This window comes from Phacochoerus africanus, chromosome 5 (assembly GCF_016906955.1).
Source record: "Phacochoerus africanus isolate WHEZ1 chromosome 5, ROS_Pafr_v1, whole genome shotgun sequence".
NCBI classification, from domain to species: domain Eukaryota; kingdom Metazoa; phylum Chordata; class Mammalia; order Artiodactyla; family Suidae; genus Phacochoerus; species Phacochoerus africanus.
In genome coordinates, this window is record NC_062548.1 from 5744789 (window position 1) to 5759085 (window position 14297).

The 14297-nt window shown below is 61.4% G+C and overlaps 1 protein-coding gene across 2 annotated transcripts in view; it reads right to left on the reverse strand.

The window, feature by feature from the left end:
• Window positions 1–14297, reverse strand: part of FBXL18 (F-box and leucine rich repeat protein 18) — a 30981-nt gene that overhangs the window by 8765 nt on the left and 7919 nt on the right. For both annotated transcript variants that reach the window (XM_047779466.1, XM_047779465.1), the window contains exons 3-4: window positions 10549–12092; window positions 5241–5459 (exon numbers count right to left, since the gene is read on the reverse strand). In XM_047779466.1, coding sequence (XP_047635422.1) covers window positions 5241–5459; window positions 10549–12092 — 1763 coding nt within the window. The remainder of the gene's footprint in view (window positions 1–5240; window positions 5460–10548; window positions 12093–14297) is intronic.

Genomic DNA, 14297 nt, shown 5'->3' on the forward strand with positions numbered 1-14297 from the left:
GAGCCGCTCCAAAACCTTGCAGGGCCAACTGCCACAGGGTGTCAGAGCGGGGCATAGAGGCTCATGTTTCAAACTTGAAAGAGCAAAGTCAAGATCCGGAAAATAAAAAAAAGATACAAAAGGTGCCTCTGTACACACGACACCTCCATGGCTAAGGCCACCTCCGGGGCCGTCCCAGCTCGTCTTGTGAGGAAGGAAACTGAGGCGGCCCGCCTGGGGCCAGTGCCACCTGGGGGCTCCCAGAGGGGCCAGAGCTGCAGATCTGCCAAGCACCACCCACCGAGACGGATCCACACGCAGGGCAGACGAGAGAACTGGCAGGAAGGTGGTGACCCCAGGAAGAGGCGACACCTTCCTGGGGATAGGACTGCAGACGCCACACCAGCCTCACTGGCTAAGTCACAGCGAACACACAAGACCTCAGTGCCACAAAGGTGAGCGGGCAGGTGCTTCCTTAATTCTCGGAGCTTGAGGCGGGGGGAAAGGGTGAGAAACAAGAACGAATCAAAAAAAGTGACACCTGCAGCTTCTCTTTCTGTGACCTGGGGGGTGGGAGGCAGGCTTGCTGAGATGCTGCGGGCTGGGTACTGTGCGCCACAGCACCATCTGCTGGGCGCCTCGCAGAAAAGCAGCTGGGACCCCACTGTGCTGGGGACACAAATGCCTTGCTTCCCCACCCCACACTGAGGCTTAGGGCACAAATCTAGAGGGCTTCAGGGAGGTGGGACCAACAGAGACTGCACACAGCCTGGCACCAAGGGGGTGCTGGTGAAAAGGGGGCCCAGAGCAGGGGCTGGAAGGATGCTGGCGGCAGGGACCCACAAAAAGGGGGGCCCAGCTGCGCGTGCGCACACACACACACGCTCACACAGGGCGCTCAGCACCTCGGCCAGACCAGGCGCTCAGTGGGTTCCCGCCAAAGGCCCGGCCTGTGCCAGGGGCTGGGACACAGGGGACAGCGGGGCTGGTGTAGCTTCTGCCCAGGAAGTCCACGCAGCCAAGCCAGCCTCAGGACTGGTCCCGAATAACGTGGCCCCCAAAGATAAGAAGAGCTATCCCACGCTGGCCCTTGAAAACCTCTGCCTACGGGGGAGGTGAGACAGTGATGATGCTGGCAGAAAGTGCCACACTCCCCAGGGAGTGCAGCTGTGTGCAGTCGAAAGCCCAGAGGGAGCTCCCCACCCAGCGGGAGGGCCGCCCCTGCAGGGGCGCAAGGAGAGGAGCAGGCTGCAGGCAGGACGAAGGGTGGCAGACAGGGGCCTCGTGAACGGAATGGAGACTGAGAAAGAGGAGCTCGGGCAGGGGCTGGCACCTGGCGCCAGGTCCAACCAACCCCCTGTGTTGAGGGGAGTCTGAGGAGCAGAAGGACAAAGTGGCCCATCAGCCAATGCTGCCGCCTGCGTGGGCTCGCCCTTCTGAAGGGCCTGGGGACGTGGGACGGCCTCCACCCTAGAGAAGGCTCCCGTGCACACAATGCCCAAAGCTGGTGCCCCACTGCAGGAAGTCAGGGCTCAGGGCTGAGGGGTGCCACAATCCACACGGGCCTGGGAGCCCAGGCCCGGCCACAGGAGGGAGCCGACGGGCCACCCAAGCCCCTCCCGCAGAACAGGAGGGCCAGGGAGGGGTCCATTCCCCAGGCCCAGCCCAGTGAACAAACGTGAGGGTGACGAAGAGCAGCTTTGAGGGCAGAGCCAGACACAGTGACAACGCTGTCATCGCCACACCCCAGAAAAGCGGGCAGAGAGCAGGAGGGAGAGCGCGCTGGGCAGAGCGGCCGCAATCCCTGCCCGGTACCCCGGCTCCCAAACAGGCACCATCTCTCCCAGAGCCCACACGCCCCGGGCACCACACAGCTTGGATCCCAGTCAGCATCAGCCCTGTGTCCCCAAACAAGGATGCTGAGGGTGGGGACACGACGGTGAGTGGTGAGGGTGCCCCCCTGCCAGCACCTGCCTCCCCAGGCTCCACAGCCAGAAAAATCCAGGCCTAAGTGAAGGATACTCAAGGATACGTGGAGTAGGAGTTCCCGTCGTGGCGCAGCGGTTAACAAATCTGACTAGGAACCCATGAGGTTGCTGGTTCAATCCCTGGCCTTGCTCAGCAGGTTAAGGATCCGGCATTGGCGTGAGCTGTGATGTAAGGTTGCAGACGCGGCTCGGATCCCGCGTTGCTGTGGCTCTGGCGTAGGCTGGCGGCTGCAGCTCCAATTAGACCCCTAGCCTGGGAACCTCCATATGCTGCAGAAGCGGCCCTAGAAATGGCAAAAAGAAAAAAAAAAAAGGATACACGGAGTAAACTACGACCACCAGGCCAGGACCACAGGCCCACGCAGTGGGTACCAAACAGCACTGCCAGGAACTGCACAGCTATACTCGAGACTTTGTGATAACCCACAAGGGAAAAAAATCTGAAAAAGAATATATATATATGTAGGAGTTCCTGTCACGTCTCAGTGGAAACGAATCTGACTAGGAACCATGAGGCTGCAGGTTCGATCCCTGGCCTTGCTCGGTGGGTTAAGGATCTGGCATTGCTGTGGCTGTGGTGTAGGCCGGCAGCTGCAGCTCTGATTCGACCCTAGCCTGGGAACCTCCATATGCTGCAGCCCTCGAAAGACAATAACTAAATGCCATCTTCTCCTATTATGCATCTCAAAGGGCTTGGGCAGAGATGGCCGCTGGCACACACCCATCAACCCTCACCCCAGTCAACTCCAGATGGGCCATTCGAGGTCACCTAAGACTGAGGTGAGTGGCCCGACATGAAGTCGACACAGTCAGTTATTCTGAGACTTGAACTCCACCCCCTCCTGGCCCCCCCGGTGTGAGCTGGAAGGCTGATCCCAGGGGTCTCTGTACTCGACACGGGCCGCCCCCCACGCAGGCCCCCTGTAGCAGGAGAACGGCCAGAGCGCCGCAGAGGCACCCAGGGGCGAGAAGTCGCGGAATCCGCAGCACCGCGCTGCAGTGGGCCCTGGGGGCACCCCTTCATTGCACTGCCTCCCTCCAAATCCTGGCAAAACCAAGGTCAGCATCTCCTGCTGGACAGACGTCCAAACTCACTTGACCAGAGGGATCTGGCAACTTGCTCCGTGAACACCCAGCAGGATCCGTGTTTACAGGAGCTCTGGGAACCTTCTGCACACACAGCGGGCACGTCCATCATGGCTGGCGGTCACCGGGGAGACCCCCCGTCACCATGGTTCAAAACCCACGTGGCTGTATTTTGCACACAAACCACGAGCTTTGCTACCTGGGATCTCGGACCTGAGTACAGTACAAGGGGCAGATTTAAGGGCATCTGGGGGCCAGTGGGGAAATGTCTTTAAGCCCAGAGCCGGAACCTGGAACAACGGTGCACACAGTGGGTGGGAAACCAGGAGAGGAGAGGGGCAGCCTCAGGACGCCAGAGACTGGGCCCCCCCAGGTCCTCCCCCGCCCCCCAAGGAAACCCGACAGCGGAGTCCCCAAGGGACGTAAAGAGATGTCAGAGACGGGCAGGCAACAAGCTCATCGGACAACGCTCCGGCGGCAGGAGGCCCGGAAACGTCTGGCAGTGTCACGCACGGGCAGGGACGCAGGCCAAGAACTCACAGACCCGCAGGGGAGGCCTGGCCCGGGGACCACCTGGGAGAACAGGCACCTGGGCAGCACCCGCACACCCCGACCTGCCAGCCTGCCCGCAGGGAAGCCCGCGGAAGCTGCATGGACAGCACGGGCCGCCGGCCCCGACGCCACGTCACACACTCACGGACGCCGCAAACCCAGGGAACAAAGCGCCGCGCTCCTCGCGGACCCTCGGACGGATCCCCACCATTGAAAAGGTAAACGCACACTGGCAGGTTCAGGGGGTCAAAGGGGCTTGATTTCAGTCAACATAGGATGAGCCTTTATTTCTGTTTTTTAAGTCTCCTAAATGCCAAAAGGCATACAGGAAAAGACGGACGCAAAGAGCAAAGCCTACGTGGGTAAACTTACAGGAGGTCCCCAGACTGGAGGCAGAAAGTAGAAGGAGCGGCTGCGGGAGGCGAGACGGGGCTAGTGTTTAATGCGGATGGTTTCAGGTCAGAATGATGAAAACATTAAAACGGGGGAAAAAGAAAAACAGTTGAAATGGGAAGGTGTGTTAGGTGTATTTTCCCACAATTTTTAAAAATGCAGCCCTGTAAAAAGAGCGAGCCAGAACCGCTGTACGGGACGGGGAACTGTATCCAGCCGCCTGCGACGGAACTCGATGGAGAATAAGCTAAGAAAAAGGATCTGTGTCTGCGTAGGACGGGGTCACTTTGCTGTACAGCAGACACGGACACAACACTGCAAATCAACCCTAAAAAAAAAAGAATGAGGCGGAGCCGGATGAGCTCAGAGGGAATGATTTCCAAGACACGTCATTAAGTGAAAGGCAAATCCAGAGTCAGGAAGAAGCGGGCAGACCAGACACGCACGTAGCTGCCCATCTGCGCAGAAAAGGCTCGGCAAGGGCGACCGAGAGCCAGCGCCCCCCCACCGGCTCAGGGCGACAGCAGGGGGACAGCAGGAGGGCTGGGAGGCCGCGCGGCTCCAGCACCCCCCCATCCAGGGCTCTGACCCTTCCAACGTCAGGAAGGCTCCGGATACCAGAAAAGGCAGGACCAAAGCACGCAGGACACGGGGAGGGGGGGCTCCCACGAGGAACACGCCCCCAACGACGGAGGCGGGGAGACTGGAGGCCGTGAGGGAGGAGCCCAGGTGCCACCGTCCTCACTGCCTGAGGTGGCCCCAGACACCCAGGGCTGGCAGCCTCAGCAACCACGGCCCCGCGCCGGGGAGCGGGGAGCGGGGAGCGGGGGGCCAGGCTGGCAGCTGCTGGAGGGAGGGTTTCCGAGCAGAGAAGGGGCAGAGGGCGGGGATCCTGGGAGGCGGGGAGGGATTCGGAGGCAGGGGCGGGATGGACTCCTTCTCAACAGGAACACCAACGGCAGATACTCTACGGACAGCCGGCCGGTGCTCTCGGGAAGCCCCAGGATCACGAGAGCCGGGACTACGGAGACCGGCAAACAGGCGGCCGGGCAGGACGGGGCCTTGGAAGCGAGTCCTGCCCAGAAAAAGGGCGAGATGGGGGAGGGACGGGATCCGGAGGCTGCAGGTGGATCAGGGGCACCACGCTCGTCCCGGCTCCAGCATCCGTCCCTCGGGAGCACGGGCCACGCCGGGTGACTTGGGTGCGAGCACGCTGGAGAAGCGGGCCCGCCCACCACTCACCTGCGGAGAAGGGACTGCTGGAGGCTCCTGCAGGTGCTCAGGGACTCGCCGGTGAAGAGGTGGCACACGACGACGTGCAGGCAGCGCGCCATGAAGGCCAGCACGGCCTCGGGCTGCAGGGTGCCGCTGCGCGACACCAGGCACAGGCGTTGCAGCGCGGAGCACTGGCTCAGCGCCTGGAAGAACTGGGCGTTGGCGCTGAAGTAGGGCTGCTCCAGCCTGTGGGGGGACAGGGGACGGTGTGAGACCACGGGGAGGGCCTGCCCGCCACGCGCCTGGCCCGGGACCCCCAGCACGCCTCTGGACGCTAAGGAGGGCCCAGACCGGCATCCCCATGGCCCGCCTACACCGCGGCCCCCTGAGGGCACGGATCCCCAGGTCCACCTGCAGGTCCGACACAACCAGCTGCCCCAGACCCAGCCACGTCACTGCGTTGGTGGTGCTGCCTGCTTGGTGCCGAGAGGAGAGCGGGTGGGAGCTCAACTGTGGCCCCCAGAAGACCTGCTGCATCCTAACCCTCGGCACCCACGACACCTGAGACCTTATCTGCAAGCAGGGTGTTTGCAGAGGTGAATAAAGGTCGTGGGGAACTGGGGTGGGGTCCAGTCAGGAACACCCAGGGAGCCCTCCATGTGACATGTCCACAAGCCAGGGAACACCCAGCACTGCCAGCAGCTGGGGGACCGGCCTGGAACAGGCCCCCCCAGAACCTCCAGAGGGACCTTGGACCTCCGGCCCTCCCAACCGCCGGAGGATGACTCTGTTGGGTTTTTTGGTTGCTGTCTTGTTTTGTTTTGTTTTTTTCACTTTTGGCTGCCCTGCAGCATAGGGAGTTCCCAGGCCAGGGATCAGATCTGAACCCCGGTTGCAACCTAAGCCACAGCTGCCGCAACGCCAGATCCTTAACCCACTGTGCCAGGCCAGAACTGAACCTGCACCCCAGCACTCCCAAGATGCTGCCAATCCCACCGCACCACAGCAGGAAACCCGACTCTGTTGTCTTAAGCCACCTGGCTCGGGTCATTCGTCAGGACAGCCCCAGGACACGAACGCAGAGGCCGGGGGAGGACGCTGAGGGCACTAACAGAGCCAGAGAGCCTCTGTACTATATTCCCCAGCAAGACCACAGGGCAACAGCACCCTTCCGGAAGAAAACACAAACAACCTGCTAACGAGGGCCAGCCCTGGCGACCAGCAGCAGCGGCGGCGGCAGGCTCGGGAACCGTCAGCAGTACCTCCGCCCTTCACAGGTACGGAAGCACAGCAATGCCCCCCCGCCTTTTTTTTTTTTAGGGTCGCACCCGCGGCATATGGAGGTTCCCAGGCTAGGGGTCGAATTGGAGCTGTAGCCTCCGGCCTACACCACAGCCACAGCAACACAGGATCCGAGCCTTGTCTGCGACCTACACCACAGCTTGTGGCAATGCCAGATCCTTAACCCGCTGAGAGGGGCCAGGGATCAAACCCGCATCCTCGCGGATACTGGTCGGGCACATTTCCACTGTGCTAAAACAGGAACTCCTGAGGTGCTTTTAAAACCCACCCGCGACTGCCGAAGGAGGCCCCGGACACCCTCAGGGCTGGTGGAACTAGCGGACACAGCTGCCCAGAGCAGGCAGCCACGCAAGACCCACAGGGGACCCCCTGGAGGCCTGTTTTTCCCCGTAAACTGACAAGGCCAAGTTGGTGACTTCCTGGGATGCCCTGAGACAGGGGTCTGCAGCCATGGGGGCTCGTGAAGAGAGAGAGAGACGCCTCTGAGATGAGCAAGAAAGGCCCACTCCCACCCCCGAAAGGCGGGGGGCCTGGATGGGGGACAGGGTGTCCCCGTCCAACACCCCCGAGGCCTCCGGGAGGAAGGAGAGCCCGGGTGCTCTGCGCGCAGCAACGCCCTGGGCGAGGCGGATCGGGACGTGGGTAGAGGGTCATCAACAGGCCCCTACGAGAGCCGCGTGGGCCTCGTGCACCAGTCTCCGTCGTCCCAACGCCCGGGGACACGAACAAGGCACAGGACGGGGAAGGGGCCTTACTATTAGGTCTGTTCTGTCCTGTACAGGTGCCACCAGTCACCCAGTGAGAGGCAGTGAGACTGGTTTGTTTTATTTTAATCACATGTAAGGAGAATTTCCAGGAAGCTCCTGATGATAAAGCTGACGGGGGAACGCAGGTCCCTTTGCGATAGGATTTTGAAAAGCCTCATACTCCCGTGTGGCAGGAAGGAAGCCCCCGGCAGGGCTGTGTGGGGCCCAAACACCAGGGAAAGAAGCTTGGTCACGGATGAGAGCACGGCCTCGCCCCTGGACGCCCTAGAGCGGACGTCATCCCTAAAGACCCAGGGAAAGTCAGGGAGCGGGGGCCAAGGACAAGAAAGGCCTGAGCCCAGAGGGCTGGCAGGAGTCTTGGCTGCGGTGCGGCTATTTGGAGAAGCTCACGTTTCTTAAGAAAAGGTTTGAACATACTTGGTTCTATCTTTTCAAAAAATCCTACAGTTGGAGCTCCCCCAGTGGCTGTGGTGTAGGCCGACAGCTACAGCTCCGATTCGACCCCTAGCCTGGGAACCTCCATATGCTGCGGGTATGGCCCTAAAAAGCAAACAAAATCAAAAACAAAAAACAGTAACCAAAATGGGTAGCACTAGCCACGTGTGGCCTTTTTTTCTTTCTTTCTTTTTTTTTTTTTTGTCTTTTTAGGGCCGCACCCATGGCATATGGAGGTTCCCAGGCTAGGGGTCCAATCGGAGCTATAGCTGCCGGCCTACACTACAGCCACAGCAACACCAGATCCAAACTGAGTCTGTGACTTACACCACAGGTCACGGCAACACCAGATCTTTAACCCACTGAGCGAGGCCAGGGATCAAACCCGCAACCTCATGGTTCCTAATCGGATTCATTTCCCTTGTGCCATGATGGGAACTCCGCCACCTGTGGCTTTTAAAAAAAAAGAGTAACCCCCCACACACACAAAAAAGTAGGAGTTCCCATAGTGGCTCAGTGGTTAATGAATCCAACTAGGAATGCATGAGGTTACAGGTTCGATCCCTGGCCTCGCTCAGTGGGTTAAGGATCCGGCGTTGCCGTGAGCTGTGGTGTAGGTTGCAGACACAGCTTGGATCCCGAGTTGCTGTGGCTCTGGCGTAGGCTTGGCAGCTACAGCTCTGATTAGACTCCTAGCCTGGGAACCTCCATATGCTGCGGGTGCAGCCCTAGAAAAGGTAAAAAGACCAAAAAAAAAAAAAACAGTAAACCTAGGGAGTTCCTGCTGTGGCTCAGAGGAAACAAACCCGACTAGGAACCATGTGAATGAGGGTTTGATCCCTGGCCTCGCTCAGTGGATTAAGGAGGCAGCGTGTTGTGAGCTGTGGTACAGGGTGCACACTAGGCTTGGATCCTGAGCTGCTGTGGCTGTGGCAAAGGCGGGTGGCTGCAGCTTGGATTCAAGCTCTGGCCTGGGAACTTCCATATGCTGTGGGTTCAGCCCTAAAAGCAAAAAATTTAAAAAAGAGAGAGAGAGAGACAAAAACTCCTACAGTAGCATTCCTCTGTAGCCCTGGAAGTGGCAGAGCTGGAGGTGGGTGGGAAGGGCTGGCCAGGCGCTGCTGAGGTGCCAAGTTCCGAGCAGGGAGGAGGCTATGCTTCGCCCCCAGGTGGCGAAGCGGGTCTGTGCTACCTGCTGGGGCTCTAGCTACTCAGGCAGACAGAGGGTAGAGACGGGGGAGACGGAGCTGCGTCTACAGCCTTTCAAACAGTGTTTTCAAAGCACCAGCCACTCGACTCGCCCCCTGGAGGAGGCCCCCGTCCCAGGGGCAGGCCTGGGGGGGCTGCGTGCCGCGTCCACACCCGGCCAGCTCCTCCACGAGGCGGCAGCATGTGCACTAGGGACAGGGGAGGAGGAAGCGGCCTCGCCCAGCAGTCCCTCAACCTTGACCCGTAAGGACGTGGCCTCTGAAGCTCGCTCCCTAAGACCGCCTGGCCTCGGGGATACTCTGAGGGCACAGGCAGGCACTGGGGCCGCCCCTCGCCCGCCTGCCCAGCTCTCCGGCCCCAGCTCCGAGCAGCACCCAGGTCCCCAGGAACTGCTTCCAAGAAGGCCTCTTGCTTCCGCCCAGAAGCTGCCCTGGTCCCCAGGTCAAAGGGCAGCCGGGTGACGGGGGTAACGCTCTCCCCTGCCAGGCAGGGCTTCTCGCCAGGCAGGGCTTCTTCAGTCTCGGGAAAGAAGGCGCCCCTCTCCGTCCAGCCTGCAATCCTGCCACTGCCGAGGTGTGGCATGCGCAGCCCCAGCAGGACGGTGTTCCTGCACCGCCTCCCCGCGGGAGCGGCCCTGGCTGCACAGCCCTGGCTGCAGAGGCGGCTCCTGGCCAGGAGCCCCGGCTGGCACAAAACTCGAATCCATGGGCCTCGCTGGTGGGGACAGTGGAGGCGGTGGCTGCCACCATCTCAAAACATCCCACGGGAAGTTCAGGAGCTGCCCGGGGAGGAGGCCCAGGGAGGCAGCCCTGCGAGCGGCATGCCAGCCTCTCCTAAGCGCGAAACCCTTGCCTCTCTGCAGCACCTGCCCATGGCAGGCGGGTACCACCTGCGCCTCTCACTCCAGCCTCCTGGGCTGGGCCTGCCAAAACCACAGGGACCCAAAGGAACGGGGCCATTTGGCCAAGGTGTAGAAACTGGCGTTTGTCCTGAACAGGCAGGTCCCGGCTCCGATCAGATGTGGTCTCGGCAGCCAGGGCACACAGAGAACCCATTAAGGGTGCCGGTCAGGTTCTCGGGCCAGCGCACAAGACCCACTTGTCCCGAGTCCTGCAGTTGACCCCAGCCACAAAGTCACGCTGCCGTCACGGCCCTGCTCCTGGGGAAGCCCTGGGCCACAAGGGCTTCCCCACTCTGCCAGTCGCTACTGAGATGCAGGTTCAATCCCTGGCCCAGTGCAGTGGTTAAGGACCCGGTGTGGCCACAGCCGTGGTGTAGGTGGCATATGTGGCTTGGATGTGAGCCCTGGCCTAGTAACTTACATATGCCACACACACACACACACAGACACAAAAAGTACAGCTCCCCTCCCCCCGCCCCCCAAAACAGTAGAATGCCCAGGTGTGACGCTCACCCCCTCCGCTCTGCAGTTAAGAATGACGTCCCCCTCGTGACCGCCCCAGGGACCAGGATGACGGGCCGCGCACACCGTCCCCGCCAGGCGCCCCCGCCTCGAGACCCTCAGCCCCTGGGGGGGCGGGTCTGCACGCCGCCTGTCTCGGCAGGCCTGCGAATGCCTGCCGGCGCCCCCCTCCCCACGGCGCCCGCAGAGGCGCCCTCACCTGAGGTCCTTCAGCCGCTTGCAGTGCTGCAGCATGTCCGAGAGGGCCGACGTGTAGACCACCTTCCCCATCATGCCCAGGTTGGCCAGCGAGAGGGACTGCAGCTGCTGGCACTGCAGGCCGATGCTGACCAGCCCGGAGCCCGTCAGGATGCTGGGCAGCTGGGCCAGCGTCAGGTGCCTCAGGAAGGCCAGCTGGCCGATGGCAGCCACCTCCGAGTCCCCGACGCTCTGCGCCCGGCTGCAGGGCGGGAGGGAGTTGCGGATGGCGGGCTCGTTGCGTGGCATGGCCGAGGAGAAGTTGGAGCCGATCAGCTCGAGGCGGTCCAGGAAGGGCACGCTCTTCAGCAGCGACCAGAACACGGAGGCCGGCTGGGGGCCCGCCTGCCCGGGGAAGGGGCTGGGGCAGGTCTGCACGCCCACGCGGACCTTCTTGCCGAAGCCACGGGGCACGGCGTGCATCGCGGGCTGGGCGGGCGCGCGGTCGGCCCGCGGGGCCGAGTCGGCCACGGCGCAGACGGGCAGGGACAGGGAGCGCAGGTGGCGCAGCCTGGCCAGCAGCTGGCAGAGGTGGCGGCCGGGGCCCTCGGGGCTGTGGTGGTGGGCGGCCGACAGGTTGAGGTGCCGCAGGTTGCAGCAGGCGGCCACCAGCGTCTCCAGGATGCCGCTGTCGATGTCGTCCTCCGCCTTGCGGAGCAGGGAGTCGGGCGCCAGGCAGTGCACGCAGCCGCTGAGGTTCAGGCTGGCCAGGCTCCGCAGGTCCCTCCCGCCGTTGAGGACGCGCTGGATCAGGTGGCCGCCCGACAGGGCGCAGCGGCTGAAGCTGAAGTAGAAGGGCCGCCTGAAGGTCATGTGCTGGAGCAGGGCCGAGCCGTTGAGCCAGGACTTGGGCAGCTGCAGGGCGTCCAGCGCCACGTTGCGGGCCATGGACTCCAGGAGGTTCTTGGTGGCCCCGCTCTCGGCGAAGCTGCCGGGCACGGAGATGAGGAAGGCGTGCAGGTTCTCGGGCGTGCGGTCGCTGAGCACGGCCAGGTACAGGCGCACCACCTCCTGGTTGATGTAGCCGGGCGCCAGGCGGGCGTAGAAGACGCGCAGGTGCTGGTAGTGCGGCACGTTGCTCTGGCCCACCATGAGCTGGCCCGACAGGACGGCGCCCTCGCGCGTGCGGTCCAGGATCTCGAAGTAGAGCAGCAGCTTCTCGAGGCTGGTGCAGCAGGGCACCACGCCGTACGAGGGCGTGTATAGCGTCTGCTTGAGCTCCCGCACGCGGCTCAGCGTGGCCTTGCACTCGCTGCTGAGCTGGCTGGCGTCGAAGCCGGGGCTCACGTCGATGGCCAGGGAGCGCAGGTGCTGCAGGGCCGACAGCACCTTGGAGAGGCGCAGGGAGGTCAGGTGGCAGCCCGCCAGGTTCACCTTGACCAGGCCGCGGCAGCGGGCCACGTGCTCGACGGTGGCGCCCGACAGCCAGTAGCAGCCGGCCATGCTGAGCTGCTGCACCTCCCGGCCGATCTCCCGCACGAGCTGCTTCACCTTGTCCTCGCTGGCCTGCAGGCGGGGCGGGAGAGGAGGAGAGGGGCTGAGGCGCAGGCCGCCCCCACCGCCCTCGCTCCCCCGGGGCGTGCCCTCCCCCACGACAGTCAGGGGGCCACCCCGGTCCCACTCCAGCTAAAGAGGGACACTCGGGGCCAGAACCGGGGCCTCTGCCCCTCCAGCAACCGTCAGGAGCCCCGGGCAGGAGGGGCCGGCAGGAGGGGCAGCCCCTGCGGACAAGTCTGGGGGCTCCTGGAAAGGCGAAACGCAGTCACCAGGTGACCCAGCAACCCCCCGGCCAGGTGTGTTCCCAGGGGACTGGAAGCGGAGACCGAGACAGACACCCGCATGCCCATGGTCGCGGCCGCACTGTTCTCACGAACAACCCCGCCACCCGTCCAGGGAGGAAGAGGACAAGGAAGAGGGGCCCGTCCCTGAGTGGAATTCCACTCTCCACGGGCCGGCGCGAAGCTGTGGCGCTGCTACGTGACCCTTGAGGACAGGGTGCTCAGTCAGGGCCGTCCTCGCTCAGCCAGTCACAAGGCCACACGCTGCATGAAACCGCCGGAATAGGCAGCATCAGCAACGGAAAGGAGAACAGAGGTCCCCAGAGGTCGGGGAAAGGGCAATGGGAGGGACTGCTCAGTAGTTGCAGGGGGTCTGCTGAGAGGGATAAAGTTTTGCAAAGAGCGAATGTATTTGTGGCTATGGAATTGCACACTGAAAAACGGTCAAGACAGCAGCGTTCCCGCTGTGGCACGACAGCCATCACTGGAAGCGCCGGGACGTGGGTTCCATCCCTGGCCCAGCACACAAGGTTGAGCATCCGGCATTGCCACAGCTACGGCTCAGATCTGATCCTTGGCCCAGGAGCTCCATGTGCCTGGGGATGGCCTGGGGATGGCGGGGGCGGGGGATGGTTAAGATGGTAAGCTTCATGTTAAGCGGGTTTTTTTCCCCAGTCACACAAAGGAAGCAGGCCCTGGAAGCAGGCTCTGCCTGTTACCTTCCTTTACATAACATGTGCTTTCACAGTGTTGAGTGTTCCTCAAAAATCTGGCCCGGGAGTTGCTGCTGTAGCACAACCGGGACTGATGGTGTCTTTGCAGCGCCAGGACAGATCTTCCACCCCAGCCCCACGCAATGAGTTAAGGGTCTGGCACTGCCACAGCTGTAGCAGAGGTCACAACTCCGGCTTGGATTTGATCCCTGACCCTCCCAGGAACTCCATGTATCTTGGGGAAGCCATCCAAAAAAACCACCTGGCCCGGATTGCTTGAGAGCCACGCTATGTCCAGCCGGGGCCCAGCAGCCACCAAGGCCTTTGGAAAACAAAGCATCAAGCATCCGTGTACGTTTCTGATCACTTCTCAGGGCAAATGTCCACCCCGGGAACCGTGCAGGCGAAGGACACGCTCCAAAGAGTCTGTGCTGGGGCGCCTGCCCCGCCCCATCCCATCCAGGAAAGAACCCTCGCGGGCAGAAGCCTGACCCTGCACTTCGGGGAGTAAGCTCAGCCCCCACCAGGGAGGAGCACAGGTCTCTCACAGAAAGAACCAGAGCTCTCAGGGGCCTCATTCCAGGTTGCAGAGGCATCACTTCCCAAACAGCAGTAACAGTGAGGAGCCCCTCCCAGTCTCCAAAAATGTGAATTAAGGTCAAAACCTCTGTTTAAGATACATCATTGGAGGGAGTTCCCATGTGGCTCAGTAGAACCGAATCCAACTAGTACCCATGAGGACGCAGGTTCAATCCCTGGCCTTGCTCACTGGGTTGACAATCCGGCGCTGCCATGAGCTGTGGCGTAGGTCGCAGAGCGGCTCAGATTCGACCCCTAGCCTGGGAACTTCCATGTGCTGTGGGTGCGGCCCTAAAAAAAAAAAAAAAAGAAAGAAAGAAAGAAAAAGAGAAAAGGAAAGAAAAGAATGGCTATGTGTATATGTGTAACTCAATCACTTTGTTGTACAGCAGAAGTTCTCACAACATTGTAAATATCAACTCTACTCCAAAAAAACTTTAAAAAATGGAAAAAAAAAAAAAAAACAGCATAGGAGAAAATCTGCATGACCTCAGGTTTCACAAAGATTTCCTCAACAGAATACAAAAAGCATGAACTCAAAAACTCAAAAAACTGGGAGTTCCCGTCGTGGCTCAGTGGTTAATGAACCTGACTTGCATCCATGAGGTCGTGGGTTTGATCCCTGGCCTTGCTCAGTGGGT